Source organism: Anopheles bellator, chromosome 1 (assembly GCF_943735745.2).
Source record: "Anopheles bellator chromosome 1, idAnoBellAS_SP24_06.2, whole genome shotgun sequence".
Taxonomy (NCBI): Eukaryota; Metazoa; Arthropoda; class Insecta; order Diptera; family Culicidae; genus Anopheles; species Anopheles bellator.
The window spans coordinates 1,017,503-1,043,174 of record NC_071285.1 but is presented as its reverse complement, the minus strand read 5'-3'; the positions used below and the strand labels follow the sequence as shown (position 1 = coordinate 1,043,174).

Below are 25,672 nucleotides of genomic sequence, written 5' to 3'. Positions count from 1 at the left end.
TGAATAATTACAGCGGTGAAGGAGATAGAAAATAAGGAAAAATCAGGCAAAAGGTTTCGCTAACAATGTGTCATAAAATGTAAATGGCTAAAGACGCGAAGGTGACAAACGATGCTGCCGGAATGGCCTCCTGATCCGGACTCGGGGTCGTTTAGCCATCGGAGGTGTTTGTCTTTCGCGTGTAGTCATTAATTTAGATTTCGTTAGAAAAACCGTGCACGGCATTCACACGATCGAGTTCTTGAACGAAGCTGCCCTAGAATATGAACCGATATTTCGCCCGAGTCCTTGCAGCGTTTGATGGGCAACCTGTAGAATCATGCGAAGAATAGTGAATAAAATTTAAGACAAATTTTTAAACCTTGTTCGATGTGTTGTTTTCCACCCGTTTCGAGTAAGTATTACCTTCGTTAATTTCCGCAACAACTCTTATCTCCATTCACGTGCTCCACGGTAGCTAATGTAGCTTCATTGTAAGCGTAAACTGGTTGGAAAGCTTCTCTGATGACACTTTGAATGAAGGAGAGTTTCATATATTAGACCAAGGGGTTCTTCGAGTCCTTCGAGTCGGGCTAGTCACGAAACGGTTCCCGGCCAAAGGACGGTCGCGTGTTACAGTTCGGTGCGCAAAATGCATGTCCCCCGAGCCGGAGTCTGGTAATTAAGATGAGATAAGCACCCGAGCTCCAAGGATCTATCCACTCTATCCGAATTAATCCTGGCGTGAACAGCGTGCCTGAGTTCGTCTTGGTGCCGGCGTCGAGGCACTTCAAGTCCGCGGACACTTTCATCTCCTTTCATCCGGGGAGTGCCTCTTGTTTTAAAGGATGTTGTGCCGTTTGCTGGCAGCTGCCAGGAGTTGAAGATGTGCGGCGCAAATCGGCTCTTGGGTGAGTCTAGCGCCCTTCTCAACGCACATTTGGCGTCCGGTGGCTAACCGGTGCATTATTGTCATGTTATCATCGTATAATTAATCTTAGAAACAGGGTCTAAAATATCTGTTGCAATGTATTGTCCGTCGTTAGCTGCCATTTTCTCCCATCTTTCAGGGAGTCCGAATACTAGTACGAAAGAGCAACATCTGGTGAATACAGCAAAAACAATTTACCATGAACAAAACTTGACAAAAGGTGTTTTTTACACTTTACCAAAAAAAGTTATGCTGCGTTAGATGCGTAATGATAGTAGCTATCAAACACATATTTCATAAAAAAAAATTGCGACATGTATTGAGTAATGCGTTCTAAAACCGCTGGAATACCGAAAAGTAATCCTTCCTCCGAATGTACAAAGGAATTGTCCAAATCACTCAAGAATCTATTGCTTACCTATTCTTTAAACATGTTGATATTTTTTGAACATTTTAACAACAGAAAAGCTGGCAGCACTGTTCGCCTGGCGAACGATGGGGCGTTTAGGTGTTCGTGAGCGCGGTTGTTTACAACACACACCCTCTCATTCTCTCGCTCGGATGCACGCATACAACGAGAAAGCGAGAGCAGAATTCAACGCAAAATGCCAGGTTTGCGAACCTTCAAGCGCAAACCAGGGACCGGGAACGCAGAGAGAGGAAGAGAAAAGTTTCTCTCTCGGGATTTTCGTAGATTGAATCGAGCCGTGTTCGGGTCTCACTATGGGCATAAGGCGGTCATAAATCTATTTCGAAAATTGAGGTTTCAGTCATATTAGCCTAAAATAGATAAGTTATCTATGGCAAATCCGAATTTTCAGCCTTTCATTATTGCAAGTATTGTATTGCAAGTACATTTTTATCAGGAATTAGTACAGAAAACTAAGAAAAAATACAGTTTTTCAACTTTGGTAATGCAGCAAAAAAATGTTTCGCGGTGTTCTGCCCAGACAAGCCATGACAATTAAAGTTTAGACAATTGTCATGTTTTGACTCATGCTGGGGAATTAAATTCAACCCCTGTACCATTAGGTTGCCTGGGAGAAGAAGCTTTGGAAACATGGCATAATTGTTTTTGACAAGATAGGGTAAACCACGCAAGAAAATCTTCTCGAGAGAATAATTTAAAAGACACGTTCATTCGGGCAATACATAGCAGTGACCCTACAATTAGTTCTATGTCATGGGGGTAATAGGCAGCGAAAAAACGATAAACTTAGTTTTCCAGATAAAGTAAAAGAATTTTTAATCATGGAGGAACACATTAGTGACGATATCGCGATTGATCATGTATTTAACGAAGTAGATAATATCGATTTAAGGTTGGATGAAGACATGGACTAATAAGTATCCTATCAAACGTTCAAATAATAGTTCATAGGTTGGATACTTCGGAAGGTAATAACTACTTGCTTCAAAAATCCCACAAACGGAGTGGGTAAAGCTCCTTAATCATTTCAAATCCTTTTTTAAACTCACAAGGCATTCGATTTGTAGCAGAAATTCGATATTTGCTTCTTCGATAGTGCTTTTAATTTTTTGGTGTAATGCAGATTGCATACTTAAGGCGTTTAAAAACCTTAAAATAACGAAAAAAGCTTATTTAATGTACTTGAGCGCGCGTATTGCACACAGAAAGTTGAATTTAATCGAAACTCATGCAAAGTAAAAAACGTCGAAAAAAGCCCTTATATTCTTCCTAAACAAAAATATGTCCGTCTTTCTCATACAAATTCCCCACTGTGCGCTGGTCAGGTCCGTCGTCAGGTTCGAAGGTCCAAAGTTGGGTTGGAAACTCGCGCAGCAACTGCTGCTGACTTTTTTTCAAAAAATTTCCAACTTTTGCCGGGCTCGGACGTCGTCGAATTCACGTGTTTTCGGTTCGGGATTGGTTTCGAATTCCTGTTCGCGTTCTTCTCAGTCGCGGCCTGATAAGATGCTATCAGCGGTGAAGGAATGCTACCGACAGCGAGATAGTGAGCAGCGGATTCGCAGCAACCTTTGCTTTCAACCATTGCTTTTTGCAACCTTCGGTGCCGCCATTTAGTCGAAAGAAAGGTGTGAAAATCGGAAGAATTCCGCGCCATCGCTGGCTGTGTGCGTGGTGTTGTGCGTGCGGTGGTTTCGAGGGTGAAAGTGCAAGAGTGAAAAGGATAAGGCGAGCGAGAGAAAGAGAGGGAAGTTGCGTTCTGCTGCGGTGGTGGTGTGCGTGAGGCGTCCTCTTTTTTCGACGCATTTTTATTGTTGTTGTTATTATCGGCGTTGAACGAAACGCGCCACAAAAGGGGCAAAGCGAGAAGCAAGCTGCGTTTTACGTGCAAAATTGCAAAGCCGGCCGTGTTTGTGTTGGTGAAGTGTACAGTGGGAATGAGATAGAGCGAGCAGCCTCTCCCGCTCCCGCGCGTTCTGTTGCCGGTTCTGTTGCCGGCTCTGTTGCCGGTTTTGGGCACCTGTCGAGCGGAAAAGGAAGAAGGCCACAAGGAAGAGGGAAAGAGGCCAACATCCGGCAAAGTGCGAAAAAAGTGAGGTTAGACAACGCACTTCCGGAACGTAAAATGGGGCAAAGTGCGGGCCAAAGGCATCCGATCGTGCGGATGCTGACGCTGGCCGGGTGCATCCTGGCGGCGTTCGGCATCCAGCAGCAGCAGCAGCAGAAGACGATCGTGGCCCACGACACGGAGGCCAGTGTCGGGGCGGAGGACTTCCAGCATCACAATCGCTGCGAACCGATCACGATCCCGTTCTGCACCAATGTCCAGTACAACAGCACGATCATGCCGAACCTGGTGGGCCACACGAAGCAGGAGGAGGCCGCCCTCGAGGTGCACCAGTTTGTGCCGCTGGTCAAGATCGACTGCAGCCCGGACCTCAAGTTCTTCCTGTGCCTGCTGTACGCGCCGGTCTGCACGATCCTCAGCTACCCGATCCCGCCCTGCCGGAGCCTCTGCGAGAGTGCCCGGGCCTGCGAGGGCATCATGCGGACGTTCAACTTCCAGTGGCCCGAAAGCTTCGAGTGCTCCAAGTTCCCGGAGGACGGTGGCCAGGAGCTGTGTGTGTCGCAGAACAAGTCCACCGAGACGACCACCAGCCCGGCCCTGGCCCCGCCCGGGTCTCCGCAGCACACGACCAAAATGGTGACGAAGGTGGTCAACCGGAAGAGCGGCCCGGGCGCCGGAGTCAGTGGCAACGGGGGGCTCATCGGGATCACGCATCACCGGGATTTGGGATTCATCTGCCCGGTGCAGCTGAAGGCTCCGACGCTGATGGGCTACCAGCTGACCGTCGGCGGCAAGGTAAGCCAATCGAGGATTTCTTTGATTAAGGACGAATTGCATTCGGGGTCAGGTTGCCGTCACGGAATAAATTGTTAAAAGTTAAACCCATCTGGTAATCCCCCTCATTTCCTCAACAGAGAGGTCCAAGCTCCACAAGTGATGTGTCCGGATGCAAGCCAACTGACGTTCGGTGATACCTAATCCAATAAGTTGGCTCCGGGACGATGCCAAATCCCATTACGGCCATCCGTTCCGAAACGTAAACAAGAAATCCACTGGAAACTCTCCACAACTATTGTCCGTATCGTCCGACACAGTGATTGAGAGCTTTTTTAAGACTATAAGCCTATTACCTGGGGGGGTCTCCTGGATGCAGATTCGTACTGACCTGTTCTCTGATGCATGATGCATTTATTAGATGCATCCTTCAAGTATGACCAGATGGGGAGCAATTTGATTAGGGTCTACGTCGGAGATGCTTTTGGGCTCTGCTGAACATAGTGCTCAAAGAAGTCTCTTCGTGCTTCGTGGACAGGATCCTAACGAGCCAAGCTAGTCTTGCCGGCTCAGGATAGACATTTTCCTAATAATTGGTGGTTTGGTGGACTATTCCACACCCACCCAAAATCGCTGGCTCGTGGAAAACAGTCCGACTCCGACGGGACAAAAAAGCGGAGCCAAGTGGCAACACTCAGCCATCCGTCTAATGATGGCACTGATTTCGGGTTAATTAAGTTTCTGGCTAGTTTTTGTGGCCGCCCCCCAAAGGAGCCGGCCGGTCGCGAACCACTCATCGCACAGAAGCCAGGCATTGGCACGACCACCTTGGCGGGGTCTCCCGCCGGAGTTGCCGGAAATTGAGTTGAACTCTTTCTTGCGTTCCGTAATTTATTTCTGCCACCTTTTGGCGTCGCTGACGCTAGGCGACTCTTCGTTATCTGTCCCATTTTTCTGGCTTCTACGCGGCACAATCTCTCGGAGCGTGCGGATTTCGGTTGAAGCAAGAATGGCTCAGGTGGCCAAGGATGTAGAGTGTTCTTTTTTTTGTCCGCACGTCCTTCGTCCGCGGACCAACTTTTTGCGAGGGCCATCGAAGTGGTGGAAGAACTTTTAGATAAAAATCAAGTTCTTTCAATCAGCAGCCGGGGAATCGGGACAGGGCCGTCCCAGAAGATTGTCCGCCGGAGAAGAAAGCGCAAGAGATAAAATAAAGAACGCATATAAAATTCTGATTAAGGAACATATTCGGTGAAGTTGTACAGTTGGGGCAAATGCGCAAACACTTGGCGTTCGCGCCGATCCTTGTTGTGGGGCCTGTTAAAGCGCCCCGAAGATGTCCTTTGCGGGCGACGGCGACGAGCGTGGCATGTAAAGAGCTTGTGAATGAGCCCGTAATGCAATGAAGCGAAGTCCCGGGTCCGGGCCCGGTCGGCTCCCATCGATGATAGCTTCCTCTGCTTCGTCGCCAGGGACGGCGAAAGGTGTCGGAAAGTGCGGGAAACCCCCGGGAAAAATCTGTTACCGCTGTCGCCATCTGACGCGCGCTCGTCCACACGCGTGTTGGCAAAGTTTTTCAATTACATCTACACCACCACGAGCACTCGGAAGGTCCTGTGGAGGGATCTTTGGTCCGGACCAGAACCGGCAGGGACACCCAAGTATCGTTGCTGCAGCTAGCTTGTTGCTAGAGCCGTCGTCCTGGCGGGAGCTTGTTAATTCGGTACCGTTCTCGGTCTCTGTATGTGTGCCTGCCTTGTGGTGGTGCAACAAGACGGCCCACCATCCTTCCAGCCCCGCGGAAGGACTCGGATCGAAGAGCTACGGAGCTCCGTTCGATTGCTTTTCTAAAGTCGTAATAAAAGTGACTGTTATGTCGTCGTGCATCGTTCGCCCGTCGCGCCTCGAGGATGGAAGGAGGATAAGCTACGAGGATAGTTATCTACTCTTCACTGGCATAATGGTTAATGCTCTCTGGCCACCTCTCGGCGCCCGGCTTCCAATTTTACATTTCCCATTTTCCCGCCTTTTTTGTCGCGGTCGTGGTCGTCGTCCAACCATTCCGCACTGACCTGTTCTTGATAGCCGACCATCCGCAACGCTCCGGGACAGGATGCCAACAGGATGGGATCCCGGACTGGGCTCGTGATTGCGCATTCACGGCGAATGACTGTTTTTCATCGGGAGAGAGACAGAGAGAGAGAGAGAGGGTCTGGGAAATGGAAAAACTTTCTTTTCGACTCACTCGATGGGCGCTCGATGGGGTCCCGTTTTGCACTTGCCGCCGTCGTTTCGATGGTGTACAGGGCTGAGTACGGTTCCCACTTTACATAGTTGGCAATGTCGATGAATGTGACGTCGTTACGGGCGGCGGCCCGATTTAGGTGTAATGGGTTTATATGCTGCCGTAATGCGTTTCAATTGTTGGCCGAAAATTGAGCTGCGACACTATTATCCTGGGAGCACCTGGAGGAAGCACTTTCCGCGGATGTCCTACTGTGCAGAGAGCAGCGCAATAAAGCTATCTGTTGCTCGGACGTTCATTCGACATTGGTTTTGAGTTATTCTAATATCATCTTAAAAGATTATTTCAATATTCACCCGAGTTTCTCAAGTCAGCGATTTCGGAAACTGGAGGAATAAGAAACTTCCAAAAATGACAATCGACATCTTTTGTTGGGGCTGTCACAATCATCGATCTACCGACTTTTATCGGGTTCGATTTATGGCGCAAAAGTTCCGCTGATACTATCGTCACCGCGTGGCCCAAAAAATCAATTAAAGAAAGCCGACTGTGACGCGCTATCGACGGCGTGGTCCTGGTGAGAAGCAAATCAGCGTTCTTCCGGAGAGTTCACCCGGAAGATCTGGGCAAGTCAGCGTCGTCAGCAAATAAATTTAGGAAGTGGCTACGGGCTTTTCACGGGGGCCCGGAAATCAGATTTCTTTTCGCCCCGCGTCCTGTTCAACGGCCGGGTGGTCCCATAAATCATGAGTCGTTGGCCCAAAAGCCGCTTGATTTTGGAGGTTTCGTACGACGAAACTCGGAACTCGGAGCGGGCCGTCGTTTGCTTTGATAATTTTTATTAAACACTTGACACGGTGCTTGACCTCCTTCTGGGGTCCTTTTGCTCGACGGAGGCACTTTCTTTCCGAACATCTTGGCAGGAGTAGTCAATGTTGACCGAATGGTGGGGTTCGTGCTTTTCACTGGCCAAACCTCTTTGTTTCTCTGTGTATTTGTGCCGGAAGTTGATGAATCAACGGCCGCCGCCGCCGCCGCCCGTGAGGCTCTAAGTGAATGCTTTGTGCGGGACGTGGCAACGCCATTCCTGGGTAGAGTTTTTCCTTCCGCGCGGGAAAACCATTTTCCTTTCCACGTTCCGAAATGGCTGTTCTTTCTTTGGCCGCGCTGTATACTTTTTATTTTTGTTTACTTAACGTCGTTTACGTGGCCACTTCCGGCCGGCGTAACAACGCTGCTCAACACTAATCGTCCGTTTCGTGCTTATCGCCCGTTCTCGCCTGTGGGGCGCATATTTACTGTTGCGACCCGTTCGTGGTCGATGCCGGCTCGGCTTCTCTGCTTGATGAGCTCGCTTTTTTTTTTTCCACGCTCCCGTCCGGGCGGAGTGTCTGCCGGTCGTCGTCGTGGCCAGGACCTTCGCTCGGGCGCGCACTATCTAACGAAGTCTCTCGGTCCTCTCGGTCCGTCGGTGTCCTGAGGCCTTTTCTGTGGCCCATCTCGATTCGAATGATGGATCCACTCTCTGAGGATGATGGAGCCGCGATAGGCGAGCCACGGAACACCGTGGTGATGATTGTTACGTTTGGCGCCCCAGGCCGAAAGTAGCCTATAAAGGACATTGCAGCTGCCGGTGACAGGAATGCCGCAATCCTGACAATTAGATACGTGCGGACGTGTGTTTGTCTATTTGTCATTTTTCTGCCGCTTTTCGTGTCCTGCAGGACCGTTATTGTTGTGCCCCCGGGACGGGTAAGAAGATGGGACTTTATTTGAGAGTTGGAACTTTTTGTGGTCCTGTGGTGGGGCTCTGTGTGCTACACTGGCCAATGTTACTACGCCCTGAAAGCGCTCCAATTAGGATAAAGCGGACAACATTGTGATACGTTCTGATTGTGAACCAATGTTATCGCTCGAAAAAGGGGGCTTTATCGAAAGCATTCCACATAAATTCCAATCAGATGTCAGTGGTTCGAATCGGCTCTGGACGAGCCTGTTTGAATGTCGCTCCGTTGCACTCTCGAAAACGTGACCCAAGGTCCAGGACCAAATATTTGTTTATTCCAAAACTAATCCAAATAATGGACATTCACGCGCCTGGAAGATGTGTTGCGAAATCGTGCACACTCCGTGCCTCGGTAGTGACCCCGAAATTCTAATCGAATCAAACCGAGGTCCGAACGCCTGTCAGCGATCGGCGGAGGGCATCGGAATCGGAATCATTTGAATAGCAAATTCGATCACGAACATCGCATAAAGATTCGGTTTGACTGGCGATAAACAGATTTTCGTGATCGCAGAGGACATTCGAGCCGGCCGGCCGGCCGGTCGGTCGGTGGAGCAGGTTGGCAAATATGATAAATGCTGTGGGAGTACCGTTTACATTTTCCAATCTCCGTTTTGTGTGACTGTAAACTGAATTAAATGGGGAAATCAAAGAGTTTTTGCCCTCGTCCGGGCCACGTTTGCGAGGTTCTACTGCGCGTCTCCTCGGTCGTATTGCCAACGTGAAATGTTACAATTTATCATCATCCGTGGCTCACCGTGCTGGGTTTCGGCCACGGCTATTCCAGTATTCTGTCGGTGTCGGCGTTTGCTCGAACAACAATATTTCCTTCGAACTGCTTTCGTGCTTGTGTCAGAAATATCATGTAATGTTGTTTCTCAAACATAAGCTAATTAGAGAGGCACCGAGTGGGAGCCGACTCGCCACCGATCGGCAATCCAATTTCCATGTTAAGTTATCAGCGTCAAGACGAGTTTGTTCCGCCAAAGAGCGCCAACAGTGCGTGAAGCGCTTTTTGGAGCCGTTTTGAAGGCACGAAAACCCCAAGCCCTGGTTCGTGAAGATGCCTCCCTTAACGTCGTCGTTCCCTGTTTTCGTTTGTAGCGTGTCGTGTTTTCGTTTCTCACAGTCGCAAAATAAGAAACACTAGAGAGAGAGACAGAACGGGACGACGCGGAGAGAGAGAGTGGGGAGATAACATTTTTGTAATATGGTCACGTTTTGGGGTTGTCCTTTTAGAAAATGTGCTTCAGCTCGGCGCCATTCCTTGGCACGTCGCCTGCCCTGGCGCTGTGGAGGGAGCTGAAGGGAAAGGATCCAGGCCATAGCTCAACGTCGTCCGCTACGTCGTTCAGTAACTTCTCGTGACTTCACCCTCACCCAGATGGTGGTCTCTTTGTGTACTCGGTTGTAAATGCCATCGTTCCGGGCGACAACGGGAGTCAGGCTTTTTTTCTTCGCTGCGGTGGTCAGATAACAGGCACGATTTTGGGGATGCTTTTCAGAGTTTAGCTCCCATCAATGTGCACTCCCGGGGGCCCTGGACCCTGTTATCTGGGACCGGATGAACACTTACGATATGATCTAAACTCTTGCAGCATTGTTATCAGCTCTGCGCAGCCACCGCTCGTCGTGAAGGAGTTAAGCGGACGCTCGAGAGGAAGTATGAAAACTTTCGAGAGCGCTCGACAGGATGATGAAAATTCCACGCCATTGGAGGCCGCAAACCTGGCGGTCCTGCTCTGTGCTACGTGGTGCCAACGAGCCAGTGAGTTTCGGGTACACCATCATTAAACATTGTGCTAAAGAGAATGATTTGACAATGCTCAATTTAACTCAATTTTTCTATCATACTTCAAACGAATTTTAAAGCTATTTGAATTGTTTATTCGTTTATCAACATTTATTCACGGTCCGGTAGTTCTTAAACCATGTAGTATACTGCCTTGACCTTTTCCAATGAGCACCTTTACCGTGGATGCTCCAAAGAATCGTTAATTTTAATACGCTTCGCTCCGGACATCCGACATCAGGGGTTCATCTACAACATCAAGTTTATATCGTCCAACGGAGCATCTGGCTTGGCACCAAAACTGGACGCGTTCATAACAGAAAAAATGGGCCCAAAAACTAGTCGCCGGCTAGCAACAATCAATTAGATGCCGCCACGACGCCACGCCGAGACCAGAAACCAATTATCGACCTACAGGAGCCAGCACCTCCGGACCCCCGGAGTTTTTCCCCCCAGAAAAAAGGACGTGTCCTTTGAAACGGCCCTTTTTGTTGCACTGGCCGCTTAGGCGTCCTTTTTGCTGCTACACTGCGGATATCTATAACCGGATGGAACGGAACGGACCAACAGAACAGTTGGGAGGTTGAAATGATGTGTTCCTGTTCCGGGTCCGGCTCGGTGCGTCCACGGCAAAGGATCTGGCGGGGCATCGACAGAAAATGTATCGAACAAAAATAGGACGATGTTTGCGAAACGAAAAAAGGGACAGCAGCATAAATGTTGTCTCGTAACGTTTTTTCCCCGTTTCCGCTTGGGCTTGCGACACTGCGGCGTGCGTGTCCTTTCGGCGAATCGGCGCAGCGCGTAGTCCCCAGACCCCAGACAGCTGTGGCGTGGTATCGGTAGCCTTATGTGCGCGCGCGTGGGTAGATTACCATTTTATGCTGGCCGGCCGGCCGGTGGATCGGCAAGAATAAACATTTCGCAAGCGAGAACTTTCATCTTCCATCGCGCGCGTGGCACAGTTGGTTCCATGATTTTCTCGTCACCGGCCGGGCTGTCTCAATTGCGGGTCCTTAAATACCGATCTGGAGTTTGGGCCACGCATAATGATTGCGGGCGTCGGGCTGGTTGATAGCCTGTGAACCGTTTAGAGGTGGTTCCGGCGATTCGTCGTGGTTCCTACTGCCAAGGCTGCTGGTGTCTTGTGGGAAATAAAACACAATTCTGTCCGAGTGACAGTTTTAGTCTCTGGTCGACCCCAAGCCGGCTCAACATCTTAAAGTCTCTAGAAGTCGACGGCAAGAAAAAGCAGACGAAAACCGATCACGTGCGCGTGTGGTTCCGGGAAAAGCAGAAGAGCGATACTTTCCGCCCAGTTCCGGCCGCCCAGATCGCCGGCGGCGGTTCTGTTCGAGGCTGTGGTGGTTTTTCATTTCACGTGGAAAATGGCAGAAAATCCTCGCCCGCGGGCCGATGGAGAACGTCGCGAGAAAATTTAATTATGAAATTCTTCACCGGCGACGTTCGCGCTTGTCGGGCGCGGGTTTTCTCGTCCAAAGTTTGCCCCGTCCAACACCAAAGCCCTCGGTCCGCACTTAATTTTCCCCTCACTCATAGTCTGTGGCCGGGCCGGGCTGGCTTCGCCGAGACGGCGAAATGAACTTAATGCACTGAAATTCGGTTCTTACGCAAAAAAAATGTCAGAAAAGTTTCGCGCATTCCCGTGTCATCGTTCGCGCTCCGGTTGGCCGGCGGGCAGCATAATGATAGGTTTATGCGTGACACTTGACTGGCCGGCCGGCCGGTCGGAGAGTATGGGGAGAAGTAATCAATATTATCAGCCGCGTTACGGTGCCAATATTATTACATGGCCCCACGGAACGGAAGAAAAACCAAAATTGAAAATTATTGCTGATCCCATTTGGTTGACGGAATTTGTTGCTGCCCGTCACGATCATAAATTTAGGGGCTCCTTAAATTAAACATAATCCCCGTGGCCGTAACGAAATCGATCGATCACAACATCATTGTGCAAGGTGCTGCTCTCGGCTCTACGCTCCCTGATGCGACGGTAATTTCCGGTCCGAGGGCTCATCAATCGATTTCGAGGTGTCATTGAATGATGTTTTTCTTTTCGGAAGGATCGGGCGAAGGTGAAGGCAACACTTTGTCTAATTAAATCATTTAATCTTCTGCTTTGCGTCATCCAACACGCCGGCATACGGTTGAGGCTCTGCTTACATCCTTCCTCTTTGATGCTTCATCCATTTCCATCCACCCGAGAGTGGACGTTTAGCGGCTCAACAAAGCCGTGTGGGCAGGATACGGGCCCTCGCGGTACCTGAAAATCCCTTTTGTGGATTTTCTTCGCCCTCGAGAGGAAAGAATATTCTTTTCGAGCGCGCTCCCAGCATGCATTCGGCGGCGAAGGACCTCGGCCATCCTTCCTGGAAGCACTAGGGCCTCACGGGCGGGGCACGGGATGATGTAAAATTTACGACCATTTAAGGAGCCAAGAGGAACGTGTTCATACGTCGAGATTATCGGCCCCGGCGTAGAAAGACCTGCGAAGGGCCGATCTCTCTCTCTCTCTCTCGTTCCGCACAGCAGGGATGGGGTCGTAAAATTACGAGAAGAGGTAATAAGCGGCAACGTGAGAGAGCCCGGCCGTGTGGACACACGCTGCAACTCCTTGCGCTGGCCCCGTCACGGATTACCAAGGGGATGAAAGGAGCCCAAAAGAAGAGGAGCCGAAACAGAAAAAAATCGAAAGGACGACGCGAAAGGTTTTCGGAACCCGGGGCCGCCCGCTCATTTAATGCTCGATTTTCATTCGCGGCCATAAACCCGCCGGCGGAAGGCAGCAGCTGAGTTTTGGTGTGTATTTTTTGAATTTATTATCCTCGGGCCCACCGAGGTTCAGGCTGTTTAATTTGGAGCAACTTCGAGTCCGTCACCGGTTTGGTGAAGATATAACGGACGACAGCTTTAAGCTTCGCTTAGTGAGCGTGATGTTTGCGTTGGCCTGGTCCTGGGTTAATGGAGGGGAACGGGTGGCCCGTGGGTCCTACGACTTTAAGCGACCATGTTGCTCTACGATGATAAAAATATTTTCTATCGCAAGCTTGACGTCCTCCCTGCCGTGTGACGAGGACCATAAATCTCGCTTCCTCCCAGTGAAGGTATTTCTCGAACGATTGGTGTTTGGCCTCTTCGAAGAATCTCGACAAAGGTGCCTTAACATAGCACAGCGCCGCAACGCAACGTCAACGACCATCATCGTCAACGGCAAGATGAGGTGTCGTCGTCGGGAACCCTTCCAAGTGCCTCTTCGAAAGCGCGGAGGAAGTTGTTGGAACTTTGAAGGAAGAAATATCCTTCCGCAGGGTGGGCTTCGGAAATTTGGAAATAAATTTCTCATTTCCTTCCCTCTTAAAGTGTCCGCCAGAGAGTCAATAAATATGGCGCACCGTGGATCCCTTTGGCAGACTCCAAATAGTATCCACTTCCGGCGGCAACACCTTAGCAGCTGAGAGACCCCTCAGTCCGAACAGAGTACTAGTTCGAGCATAATGGAGAAAGTTTGCCAATCGGATGTTTACCTCTACGGGCGTCGTCCTTGTTGGGAGTTCGCTTCCGGTTTTTGGTAGGACTAGCTTTGGCACGCCACGGATTTAATTATTCACCGTACTTTCGGTGGGGTTTATTGTTAGATTGCGTTCCCTGCGCTGCTCACACCGCGGCTCAACCGTTCCCCGTGGATCAATTTGTGGGCAGCTCGCAGCTAATCCGCACTATCTGTTAATGAGTTGTGAAGAGCAGATGTGTAAACTGTGGCAGACACGTCCAAATGGTGTTCAGTTTTTTATTTGGGGTCTCTTGTATGCAGAGGGAATTTTTAATTCGTAACCAGTTAAGACTGTGGGCCAGTTTTCGTGGGTCGGTCTATATCATTAAAGAGGATCATTTTTTCCCGGGAAAGGGCACCCAACCAACACGCATTAATTAAACGAGAGATCGAGTAGAATGAAAAGGGGACCGAAAACCAACAATAGAACCGGACAAAAAAAATATTTCGATAAGATAATGATACAGAGTGGGAAAGACAGTTCCACAGCGGGGTTGATGTTTTATGCGTCTCCTACGGCGCTGGGTTGGAAAAGTAAAGAATGTCCCTTCGCAAAGGTTGAGGCCCAGAAAAAAACGAAACCTGAAAAAACGTTAATTAACATTTCGTCCTTGAATGTGTTCGTTTGGTTTTTTCGTGGTTTGGTTGTTTGAAAATTATGCTCCATTGCGTTGGGCCATCGCTCCGTGGGCCAGAACGGTCATTACTTCCTCCGCCGTGGGGACCATCACGCTTTCACGTTTATGACGACTGCAATGACGCCCGAGCCCCGGGGAAAGCTTTGATGATTCGGGGGCAAACTTTTTGACGAACCGAGTGGCATCTGTCGATTCGATGTGGACGTTGCTGGCCAGGGCGATAACAGTCCAAGTTGTCCGGCACGTCCTAGAAAGGAATGTTGATGTGAAGCGGGAAAAGTTTCCTCTGGGCAGACGGATGTTTTCATTGAATCTAACCCTACCGGTGTAGAGTAATGAACGGCACGCGGTCCCAAAAGTGTGCCCCTCGCTCATCAAGTATGGAACGGCCGGGTCGGGCTGCAAATGACCCAAAGTTTCCTTTTTCCGCGACGGTCATCAGCACCAGTTGGCAGTGATGGTGCAATGGAACCAGGATTTCTTTCCAGCATGTCTTTCTTTTCGTGTCTCACCCAGAACAAGTTGGCTGTAAATGAGTGGCAATTTAGTGACGAGGATTATTAAAACTTTATCCTTTACGGATCGCGCGATCCTCAGCGCATAGTGCCGATGGCTTCTCGGTATTCCTCAGCCAAGTGCACCTGGGACACGGAGGTTCAGTTACGTACGAATCATTTGATCAGTTATATAATCTACATGTACAACAATTCATTTTCGATTGCTTCTCATGCATTATTTTGAAGTCCTTAAATCTAGTTTAACTATTTTGATTAAATTTTGTTTTTCTTCGCCTGTATTTCGATAACTTTGTCTGTCAGTAAGGACCCAGAACCTTATCCTGACTCGGGAAAAAAGATACCACGGAAAAGAAGAGGCACTACTTTTGCTCGCCGACTTTCTGAGCCTTGGTGGGATTGGTGATGTTGTAACATGTGCGCAAACCGGATCGCCTAATCTTCCGTCCGCACAGAGCACACGGTCGGTGGTGGACCAAGAAAGAAGGACCTAATGGTCCCCAATAGGATACTATCGACGCCGGCGTCTGTGTCGAAATTGACAAACTTTTCGATGTGTCTGAGAGAGTTGTGTCCACAGGAAAAAGAGAGAGTCAGGCCGTTCTGGCGGGGAACGTATCTCTGGAGATGATAGTTGAACGAGTTGTTTCATAACTGTAGTTATGCTTATCATTCCACCTTTTTTCCTGGCTCCATGTTCAAACGCTGGAAAGTTTCCCCAGGGGGTTCCGGGCGTTCTATGAAATTCCACCAACGCCCCGGTTATCGAACGGCTGTCGAACCGGATGATCTGAAAACAAGTTGCCCAATTAGGGCGGGTTCTTCGCCGCCCGGATTGGTGTTAAAAACGTTCGGTGAAAACTTGGGACCCCCCGCCGTCATTTTAATGGAAAATACAAACAAACGCACCGAAGGTACCAGCGCTCCGCTTCGGGTTAAACCTTTTCAGAAGCCCGCGCTAAAAGCTCGTAATGGGTTTACATATTTTCTTTGTTTGTAACTCTTCGGAGTTTGGACTTGCGAGTTGGAAGCAGCTCCCACGTCCGAAAAGCAAATCTCTGGTTCGGGTGGTGAAAACTCTGATTGGACGAAATGGTGTGTGTTAAAACACGGAGGACACTCCTCGTCCTTCTCAGCACGGAGCGCACGAGACTCCCCGGGGGCTTTTGGGGCTCCACACTGTTTGGCACTTCACGACGGCCCAGCGCTGCGTCGGCAGCCAGCCAGGCGGATTGTTGTGTTGGTGAGTTTTTTTTTCGGTAAGGACGAGAACGCTTCAGGTTTCGCTTCGACGTTACGCAAAAAAACCCTGTGGGCCCCTCTTGGAACTTTTATAACCTTCGTGTGCGCAAAACAGAGTCCGTAACTAGATAGGGTCAAGTTTGGAGATCCCTCCTCATTTCGAGGGGGCCTCATCCTGGGTCAAGTAACCGGAACCGGGACCGGCCCTGCATTAAAGTGCCAATCGCAGGAGCGTGACACCCGGAGCTCGTCTGATGTGTCGTTGGGGGAAGTTTGCGTGTGTTTGGCGAGATGGATGAAGGCGTCCCCATGCGTAGCGCCTGAAGCCCTGACAAGGGCTAAAAATCTAAGTAAAGCATACATGTGCGTGGGGCACCCAAAGTAATAACCCAATTTTACGACGAGCGCCTGCCCCGCGGGTTGAGGCGAAAGTACAGACGGAGCGGGCTAAAAATGGGACATACCAAAGGACCGTGTCTGGAGCCGAAGCATCGGTATTCTGCCCGAAGGAGGTGTCTCCTGGGACACCCGGGAATAAGGTTGGAAATGATGGCCTATTGCTGGCTTTTAAAGTAGTTGATTCTTGGCATGCAGAAATGGAAATTCGAAGACCTTCGCAAGGGTTGGTCTGGATGCGTCTGGAAAGGGGCGACCATCGTTAGCTGGAAGATACGTGGAGCGCTCGGTCCGCAGCTGGGGAATTTTAGGGATATATTATTAGCATATTCATAATTTCAGCAAAAAGCTTTCTGAGCCCCTTTCGGGGGGCCACACGACGCAGAAGGAACAAGGATCGCCCGGCCTGGCACTCTCCACGCACTCCGAGCTGCATGTTTATGCTAGTTTGAGGTTGCGTCCTCCAACTGGTGGGCGCTAACCGCGCACGTGGTCGCAGAGAGTGCCGGCTCGTCCGTTTCACGCACGGACACGCGAAATGGGTCGTCGTCCAATTACTTTGCCCTGTTTTCGGTGTTTTTCGGTGAATGTGGGTTTTTCCGAGATGTGGGCGACGGCAGAGACCTGTTTTAAGCTGTTTGCTGAAAAAGCAAAACATCGTAATTGAAAATCCTCTTGGTCGTGTCGCGTTCGGGAAAGTGTATCTGGTCCGTGGGCTGTGGGTTGTTACTTTTTGCGTGATGTCCCCCGTACAATGGGCCGTGCTTTATGGTTCAGGCTTTGTTCGAAGGTCACCCCACGAGCAATCACCTAAATGCGATTGTTTAAATTCACTTCAATTATTTCGGTGTTTTTGCACTTTATTCTCACCTTAACGTTCAAGTAAATTTATTGCCTTAAGTCCATTGAGGTTGCGTCTTCGCAAGAAAAGCAAATACACAAAGGCACGAAGACTTCGTGTCTTCGGTGCAAAGTGATCACAGTCCATTAACGGGTAATAGATTCCATGCGTCCGATTTACAAATCAGCTGCTAACGGAGCGCAAAAGAAATGGCCGACATGCCTACCCCAAACCGACGATACATCAAAATTTCCCGAGAGTTGGTCCTCAGCAAAGCGGTCCCAGAAAGTGCGGAGGACAGCTAAACGCACAACGGGGCCCGGCTACAGTCAGTGACAGCCGGCTGGCGACACTTTGGGAGAGGGCAAAGAAATCATTTATTTAAACTGTCACAGAAATTTGAAAAATGTCATTCACGCGAATCGTTCTTCGTTTGCTCAATGTTTCATCAATCTTACATTAAGCTGCATGCAAATCCGTTTCCATCCGACCAGCCCTCGTCCTGGAGCCGTAGTGGTCCACCGGATCTGTGACCGTTTGCTTTGTATAAAAGTTCGTTCAGCACTCTAATTTGGGCTGTCACCGCTGTCGGAGTTTGTCTTCGCGGCTGCTAGACCGGGCATCAGGATCGTGAAAGCCATCTGCCTGCCAAATGGTGCGGCGGCAGTTGGCGAAACCCGTTTAGCTTCGCGAGATGATGGCGTGTACGCCGTGACAGAAACCGAGATGGCTGACCAACCAGTGGCGGCAGGCAGGCAGAGGGTGTCGGCGGTTGTCTCGAAGATGGCACGAGGGTAACGTCGTGCGATAACCATCTGTCCATCAACGCCTTCGGGGAGGGGCGAACCGCTATCAGGATCATCGTGGCAGCTGGTCTCCTGACTGGAAATCGCGGTCCTTCCGTGCACCTAGGTGAGTGCGCCGAAGACTTGGTCTTGGAGAAACCGCACCACGTCCCAGGTCTCACTTCGTAGAGATCACAGAGCCCCAAAAGTGCGTGTCACAAGGATTAAATGATTTACGATATTGCGGACCGGCCGGGTTGGCCTGCCTTGAATGCTGCAGGGGGCCCCATCGATAAAGCGCACTCCCACTGCCGTGTTCGGTTCGATGTTTTGCCGTTGGACCCTGCGCCATAAATCATGTCGGAGCGAAATAATAAAAAAAAACGGAACCAACTGCGGACGTCGACATAAAACTCTCTGGTGTTTGGTGGCCCCAGGCCCGGGAGTTACGCCACGTTTGGGCCCATTTGTTTCGGGGCCCAGTTTTAGCACTGGCACGTGATTTTGAATACACTCCCCTCCGGTGGCGATGGATGGACTGCTAATGGAATGGTAGACAAATGCGAGCACTCACTTCTCGCGCCGCGCTGCCGTTTCTGTGCCATTTTGCGTATGAGTTATTGGGAATTGAAAAGCCCGGACTGTTTGAACCTTCCCACCTTCCATTAATCAATATGCCGCCTTAGGCCCTACAGAGAGACCTTGGGAGTCGTGTTGCAATGTACGACGACGAGGCCAACATTAATGATGTTGTTCCGAATTTGTAATTGTCCCGGATGATGATGGCGCTGTGTAAGGCGAGGCGCATTAACGAGAAACATTGAGCTGTAATGAAGAGGGAGCTTACAACCTGCAAGACAAAGGCGTTCGGATCTTGTGGATAGAATTTCAATGTTTGCGATTGCGAAATGAATGAAATGAGTTCTGAAGTGCCCCTGCAACCGAATGGCTACAATCATAATACACGACATTATTTAATGACAATCTACAACAAAAGAGTGGGTTACGTCTCGGGTATCTAAACAACATGGAACCACCATTCCTGCCTTTACGTGTTGTCGATACATACGGATTCAAACATACACACGGATACCCTGCGGTTATGTTTTCGCGGCCCACGGTGACACGGATTCCGTACGGTGCGGTATTTACTCTACTTCCTATTTGCCGTCGGAATTGGATGTGACTTCGAACGATGAGTTGATAAAGTTCTGTTCCATGTGGGGAAGCCGGGAGTTGGGCACGACATTGCGGTAGGGTTGACGTCACACTCGGTCACATACAGCTTATCGCGGGCTGCCTAGACCCGGCTGTGGGCCACGTGTGGGACCCAAAGGGTCGGTTCCTTATCGCTAGCGAACCCACCCAGCGCCGCCTCATAATACCGGTAATAAATGGCTTGACTTATAAATAAATAAACATCGATTACGGATCGATGCGTTTGATGTCTACCGCAGGTTCCCCTGTGGGCCCAAGTGGTGGCGGTTTTGTTATTACTGCGTGCACTATTAAATTATTATGTTGTTCCACTTTGGGCAGGGTCGCGTTGGGCAATCGTGACGCATGTTGCAACGATTCAAGCGGATTGAGCCTTTGTGAAGAACTCATTTCAGATTTCACTTAATGTTTCCTTTTTTTGTGACAAAAAGAAGTCATGTCATGTGCTGAAAACGGCAGACAAAAACGTTCTCCGAGGTAGTGATAATGTCACATCGTCGTTCCGCATGACGCTGGTATTGATTACGGATTGATGTTGTCGGCCGATAACGACCGACCCGAGTGTACGTTTTCGATAGACAACTAATGCCACGGAGAAATGTGATGTCCTGCAATCGGACCTACAAAACATCGTCGCCCGTGCCCTGTCTTCTGTTTGGGAACCCAAAGACACGGTTCGCCAACCAGATGTCCTTTCGTCCTACGTCTACGTCTACGGTAATGCGATGCAAAGGTCCGAAAACACTTGCACCATTTTTCGGACGTAAGTGGTCCGAGGAAGAAACCTGCGCATCCTGTGTCCTGTGCCCCAGCAACGGCCTTCGGGCCGGCCTCGCTAACGTTGAAGAGCTCAAAAGGAAAGGTATCGTGTTTTTCCGACGACCCGGAAAATCCCACAATGCTCCCCGAAATCGATAGCAGCGTTCCGATTGGTTTTTCGGGGCTTGCGCTGCTTCGGACGAGGACGGGCAGTTTGATGGCTGGACGATAACGGATGACAATTCGTTTCGACAAAGGCGCCCCTGATTTCCTGCTTCCAGCTGGGGGCGCCCCTGACGAGATGCGGATTCTTATTTCCCTAGTAATACGATCCCAGTCACTGATGGACACGTCACTGCTGGCAACGCAACGACCGGACCGGAGTCTGGCCGATTTTCTAAGGAGCATACATTCGGCGAAAGGAACAATCGTTGCGATGCTCCCTTTATGATGTGGTTGATGAAAAATGTGGAGTTGAGCAGAGGGCGAAGAACTGTTTACTTTCCTGTTTTGTTCTACAGCTCGCCCCTCTTATCGCGAAAGTGGGTCATGTTGTGGGCCATCCGCTGTCATGTTGTCAAAGCAATTCACTGGAAATGGATTGAAAATTGTACGAACCCGTGTACGGGGTGTACCCATCAGCGGTAGATGATTGACGTGTGTTATCGGGCCCCGGCGCAGGGCCTTTTTGATTCTTTGGCACCGAAAGCCGAGTGTAGCGCAATACCTCTCAGCTCTAACCTCAGAGAAATATGGATCGTGAAGTCGGCGAATTGTTTGTTCCGGCTTTGTTTTCGGAAGCATCTCACGCCCCCCCGGGGAACTGATTGATGTCGGTTTCAGTCTTTCGTTCTGTTTCGTATGCTGAGGTTCCGTTTACATTCCGGCGATTTTTGCGGTGGATCTTCGTTACATCTCCACGGTCACAATCTTCGTTTGATATCGAAACATTCTTTTGGTCACGTTTTGAGCGACAACGTTTGTTGTTAGTACCGACACTGCAAAGCGGAAACTTTGGTTTGTTTGAAGATCTAAAGCGAATTTGGTCTGTGTGACACTTTTAATTTCCGGCCAGCGGTGGTTGACCTCAGCAGACGCGAGAAGACTGGCTTCGTTTCTTGAGAATGATTCAAAACTAGAGACACCACCAGAAAGACTAGAAGAAATAAGTCATAAAGCTATTTTTGCCTCCCTTTGCGCATGGAGACAGGAATCACTTACCAGAAACCGACGGAAATTGTAAAATCCCTCCCGATTTTCTTTATGCTGTGTTTGTTTTTTTCAGTTTTTATTTGACTCTCGGCAGAGAGCGAACGGCTCAAGACGCTTTAAACCGGTCGTAAAACCTTCGAGGCCTACGTGCCATGCAATTGTAGCCGCCGAATGTCGAATGAAGCCGAAGCGCTGGGGGGGAATTTTTTCCACTCCGGGCCGGGGGTATTTCTGGAACCGCTCTAGGACGCTCTGTCCTGCAATCCACACCACTCTATGGCCCTCTTTTGGGGTATTTGAAGAGACGTCAGAGAAACGTCTTGCCGATTCCGGCGTTCCTTTGAGGTTGTTTTCCTCTGTGGATGGTTGTAAAACTTCGAGACAATTCCCGACATTTGAAGCGTCGTTACCCGGCGCTCGCTAGTTCTGAAGCGTATTCCCGACACAGCCGCTCCGGGCACTCTGGTTCGGAATCATGACCGAACGGGGTTTGATTTTATGCTCGTTTTTAATTTTCCTCCTTTTCTAAATTTTGATGGATTCTCCAGGGGCTCCAGGAGTGTTTAGAGGGTGAAAATGGCGCGCTCTGTTGTTCAGTGCGGGATGGAGCTCCGATTTAATTGTGAGAGTTGGAAAAGCATTAATTACGGCAACATGATATCCCAGTGGAATGCTCAAGTTGGATTTTAATCAGCAAAATAATTACGCTGGTAATGATGGTTGTAAAGCGAGTTGCTTCTACTCGAGAAGCAACTTCAACTCTTACCCCGAGCATTAGTGAAGTCAGCGAGTTTTTCGGATTTTCTTACAACTAATTTGAAACTCTCGCCGAAAAGGGGCTCCAAATTTTATGAATTAATTTAAATGACTAAAGTTCACTAAACTGTTGCGATGCATATGATCTCCACTGGACCTGGTTTCAACGCTCCGGTCCGATCATGGCCGTTGTCCAACACAACTAACTTACATATTGGATCGTTAGCTAAATTTTCAATTACCCGTACACTTCCGGGCGCACCGGGAAGTCCCAACGCGCAACATACACGCGCGTAGCTCCCAGAGCAAATACAATTAACCGAATGTCAACAACATAGATTAGGGACGCAGCAAAAAGTGAGTGTCTGCGTGTGTGTGTCTGTACTCCGGCAGGTCCTAATGGGGCGGCAGGAACCTGGCGAAGTTGAACGAGTTTTATGCAAATTTTACAACCCCAATTATCACCCCGTAAAACACATACACAGGGAAGCGAAACTATCGCCGACCACCCCAAACCGCTGGGAGGCTGTGGGTCGTGAGGCGTTTACGGTGACATACTCCCTGGTGTGGCCCACCGATGGCCGCGTTTGTTGTGTACTCCTGGCCGTCGAAGCCCGGCCTATCTCGGAGCGACTAAGGATCTGCTTCCTGCTGGAAGCAGTAATTAGGTTGCTTAGGATGAGGACTGCGGCGACAACGGAAAGTTTTGCGTGAAGAGTTCTGCTCATTATTGTTGGCAGAATTATGTTGCCTACGCCGAGGGAAATAGTTTGCATCATTATTTAACGCAATATTAATGACTTTACAATAATGGGTTTTCTTTGCTTTCCCTCGTTACAGGTAAGTCACGCTGCGAAGGAGACGCTTTTGGACGATCAAGGTTTATCGAACGGAAGGGAATCGATTGGCTTAAATCCAATTCCATGCAATGTTGAGGTCAGGAAAATGCTTCACAATAGCTACAAGCTGTTCGACTAATATTTTGATTTCAGATGTCTTGATAATCTCTTGGGGACACGCAACATACAAGGTCTGCGTGATAATTGACAATTTGCAGCATCCTGAAGCTCGGCACTCCAACTCGAGCGAAATAAAGTCATTATCAATCGTGACAAACCCCTGGACCCGTTTAAGGCATCGCTCAAATACTTCTGGCCTGGCCGAAGACGCGTCGTTGTTGGCCAGTCATCTCGACGGGTTTAACGCTCTCTGGTCAGGAAATGCGGCGGAATGCCGGGCAAAATATTCCCTCGGGAAACGGAAGATGGATTCGTTTGATTCACGCCGCGATCCGCAAAGGCCTCCGTTGACATGCCGCGGAAATCTGGGGCCGCCGTCTCGGGCTAATTGCTGCTCGTGGCATCGAATGGCCTAACCCGAGCGAGGTTCTAAGAGCGCTTCCCATCGCCACGTTGGCAGTGCATTACTGCCTCAAAGCCCCAGTTGCGATGACGCCAAACAAATGACCGACATTGGCCGGTCGTGATGATTTCCAACGGTTTTTGGGTTAGCCCCGGGCGCGAGCGATGTTGCTAATGTGTAATTGTAGTTTGTACTGTTCAACAATTGCTGTGCTGGAGCGTCCACTTTCCCGTAAAAAAGGAGAAACAATTTTCTCGGCGTAATTACTTGGCGTGCGCGGAGATCAAATTTGGGATTCTCAAGGCCCCCTGGCCCGGCGAGGGCCGGGAAAGCGTAAAGCGATCGCGCGTTAGAAACGAAAAACTCCGCGGGTTCATTTGGCCGGCTGGCCGGCTGATGATGATGATGATGAGATGTTAACGACACCCAGCACCAATCGGTTAATGCGATAAGTACGGAGAAACTCCTTCTTCCGGCAAACGGGCGGCCGGGCCTCCGCTGGTCGTGTGCTGGGCCAAATAGTTTACGTACCTTGGTTTCCTATTCTCCGGGTGCTTCGACGCCCCCCCTTGACAGGGAGGAGGACACCAGAGGACAGATAGGCCATTTACAAGGGCCATTAGCTGGGTGTGCTTATTGAAAAAAGGTTGGGACGCGGACTGGCCGAAAATCACCAGCTGAGAAAATTCAAAACGACCGCTAATGACGGGTTTTGATGCCCCGGCAGAAAACTAACCTAACTTTTTATTGGCCCCGGGAAGTTCCTCGTTGGCGCTGGGGGAACCTACCCCGAACGGGTGGAATCTATTTTCCAACGATGATAAATGTCCGTAATCGGAGTGTCGGGGGGTCAACCGGGCGTCATTTCGCTTACTTTGTTTATCGAGGGTTTCTTTCGAGACTAACGAGATCTTGCACGGGCGCTGGCCAGTGGAGTTTGATTTGGACCTCTGCCTTTCTTGAAAGCCGATTTTACAGTCGCTGCTGAGGTGAAGATTTTACGATAAGCTTCGCCCGGGTGAAGTTACGATTGAATTTCACCCTGCATCATTTTGAAAGAGGACTTGCCCCGGATTGGATGCTGAAGTTGATCGATCGGGGCGCGCACCAACTGCGTCAATATCTAATTCGATCTGTTTTTCCTATTTATCTAACTTCAGCCATGCTTTCGGGGTGTGTGGCCGGTTCTTTTTTGCGGTGGATCCACTTAGCCGCTCCAAGTGCGGTGTCGGTTACACCCAACGACCGTCTCATAAGACTTCCATTTCAACAGACTCCTGGCTCACACATATGGATATCTGATCCGCCGGCGAACAAGCGATTTGAGTGCCATAAAAAGCATGGAACTGGCCGAGTGCTACCGACGTCGGGGTTGCATTTGATCGATGCTTTATCGTTGCGCGGAGTTCATCGCGCGACGGCTACTGTAGGATCGAGTTTCAGTTTCTTCTAAACGAAAGGCTCGCTTGAGTCGTAGCTTGTTTATTCATTTAAAAACGAACGTTTGAAAAGCAATTTTTATTTCACTTTCGTTTTCTCATTGCCGCTCAATAATAATAGATAAGCGGAACAATGGATGCGTTATCCTGCGCACACCAATGTGCTCTTTCCATAAATTTACGTCCTTAAGCTGGCCCAGCAAGCAGCAGCAGGAGCGTTTCACTAACAACTGTTCAATATGCATCAGTGTAAGGTGTTATGTCTGTGCCAATGGCATTAACATAAACTTATCTGCAGACAGGCGTAAGTGCTTTTGCTTACACCGCCACCCGGCTGACGGGGAGTTGCCAGGCTCTGTGTCTTATGGGGTGATCGATCAACATTCTTTCGCTGGACCCACGCTTCGAGGCCGGCCAGGCCAATATCCATCGGTCTCTAAACGGAGCTCAGGGGGGGGCTGATAGAGAGAGGGTAGTAGTGGTCTGTCACCCGCTTCGGAGATTGAATTGAATGAGATTGAAGTTTGCATAGGAGAGCCGTTCGTGAAGGTGAAAAAAGCTGACCGAAAGCCACGGGAGGCCCGACCCTGGCGCGGCCTAATGTTGGTCTCAGCACCGGTGGACGGCTCTCGGTGTGCAAACATCGGCTCCCCGGGTACCTATGTGTGTCCTATCTATATGCAAATAATCTTGAGGTTGCCTCGATGTGTGCCACTTTTATGCTGCCCATTTTTTTTTTGCTTCTTCCTTTCGTCCGGGGCCATCCAATCATCCGGGGCCGGCCGGGCTGCGGGCTTTGCGTGGCCTCCGTATCTCATTATCTGGGCCTATTTAAACGAGATTGAGTATCGATTTTTTTTTCTCACTCTGGCTGGGGCTGGCACGGGCCACTCGAGTGTCGTGGACTTTTCTTAGTTTTCTGAGGCGATCACC

General features: G+C 49.8%; 1 protein-coding gene across 1 annotated transcript in view; it reads left to right on the top strand.

Annotated features, from left to right (window-relative positions):
* The first annotated feature begins 3,465 nt into the window (after positions 1 to 3,465).
* Positions 3,466 to 25,672, top strand: part of LOC131206460 (frizzled-like) — a 129,282-nt gene continuing 107,075 nt past the window's right edge. Inside the window, exon 1 of the mRNA XM_058199013.1 lies at positions 3,466 to 4,203. Within this exon, the coding sequence (XP_058054996.1) occupies positions 3,466 to 4,203 (738 nt within the window). The remainder of the gene's footprint in view (positions 4,204 to 25,672) is intronic.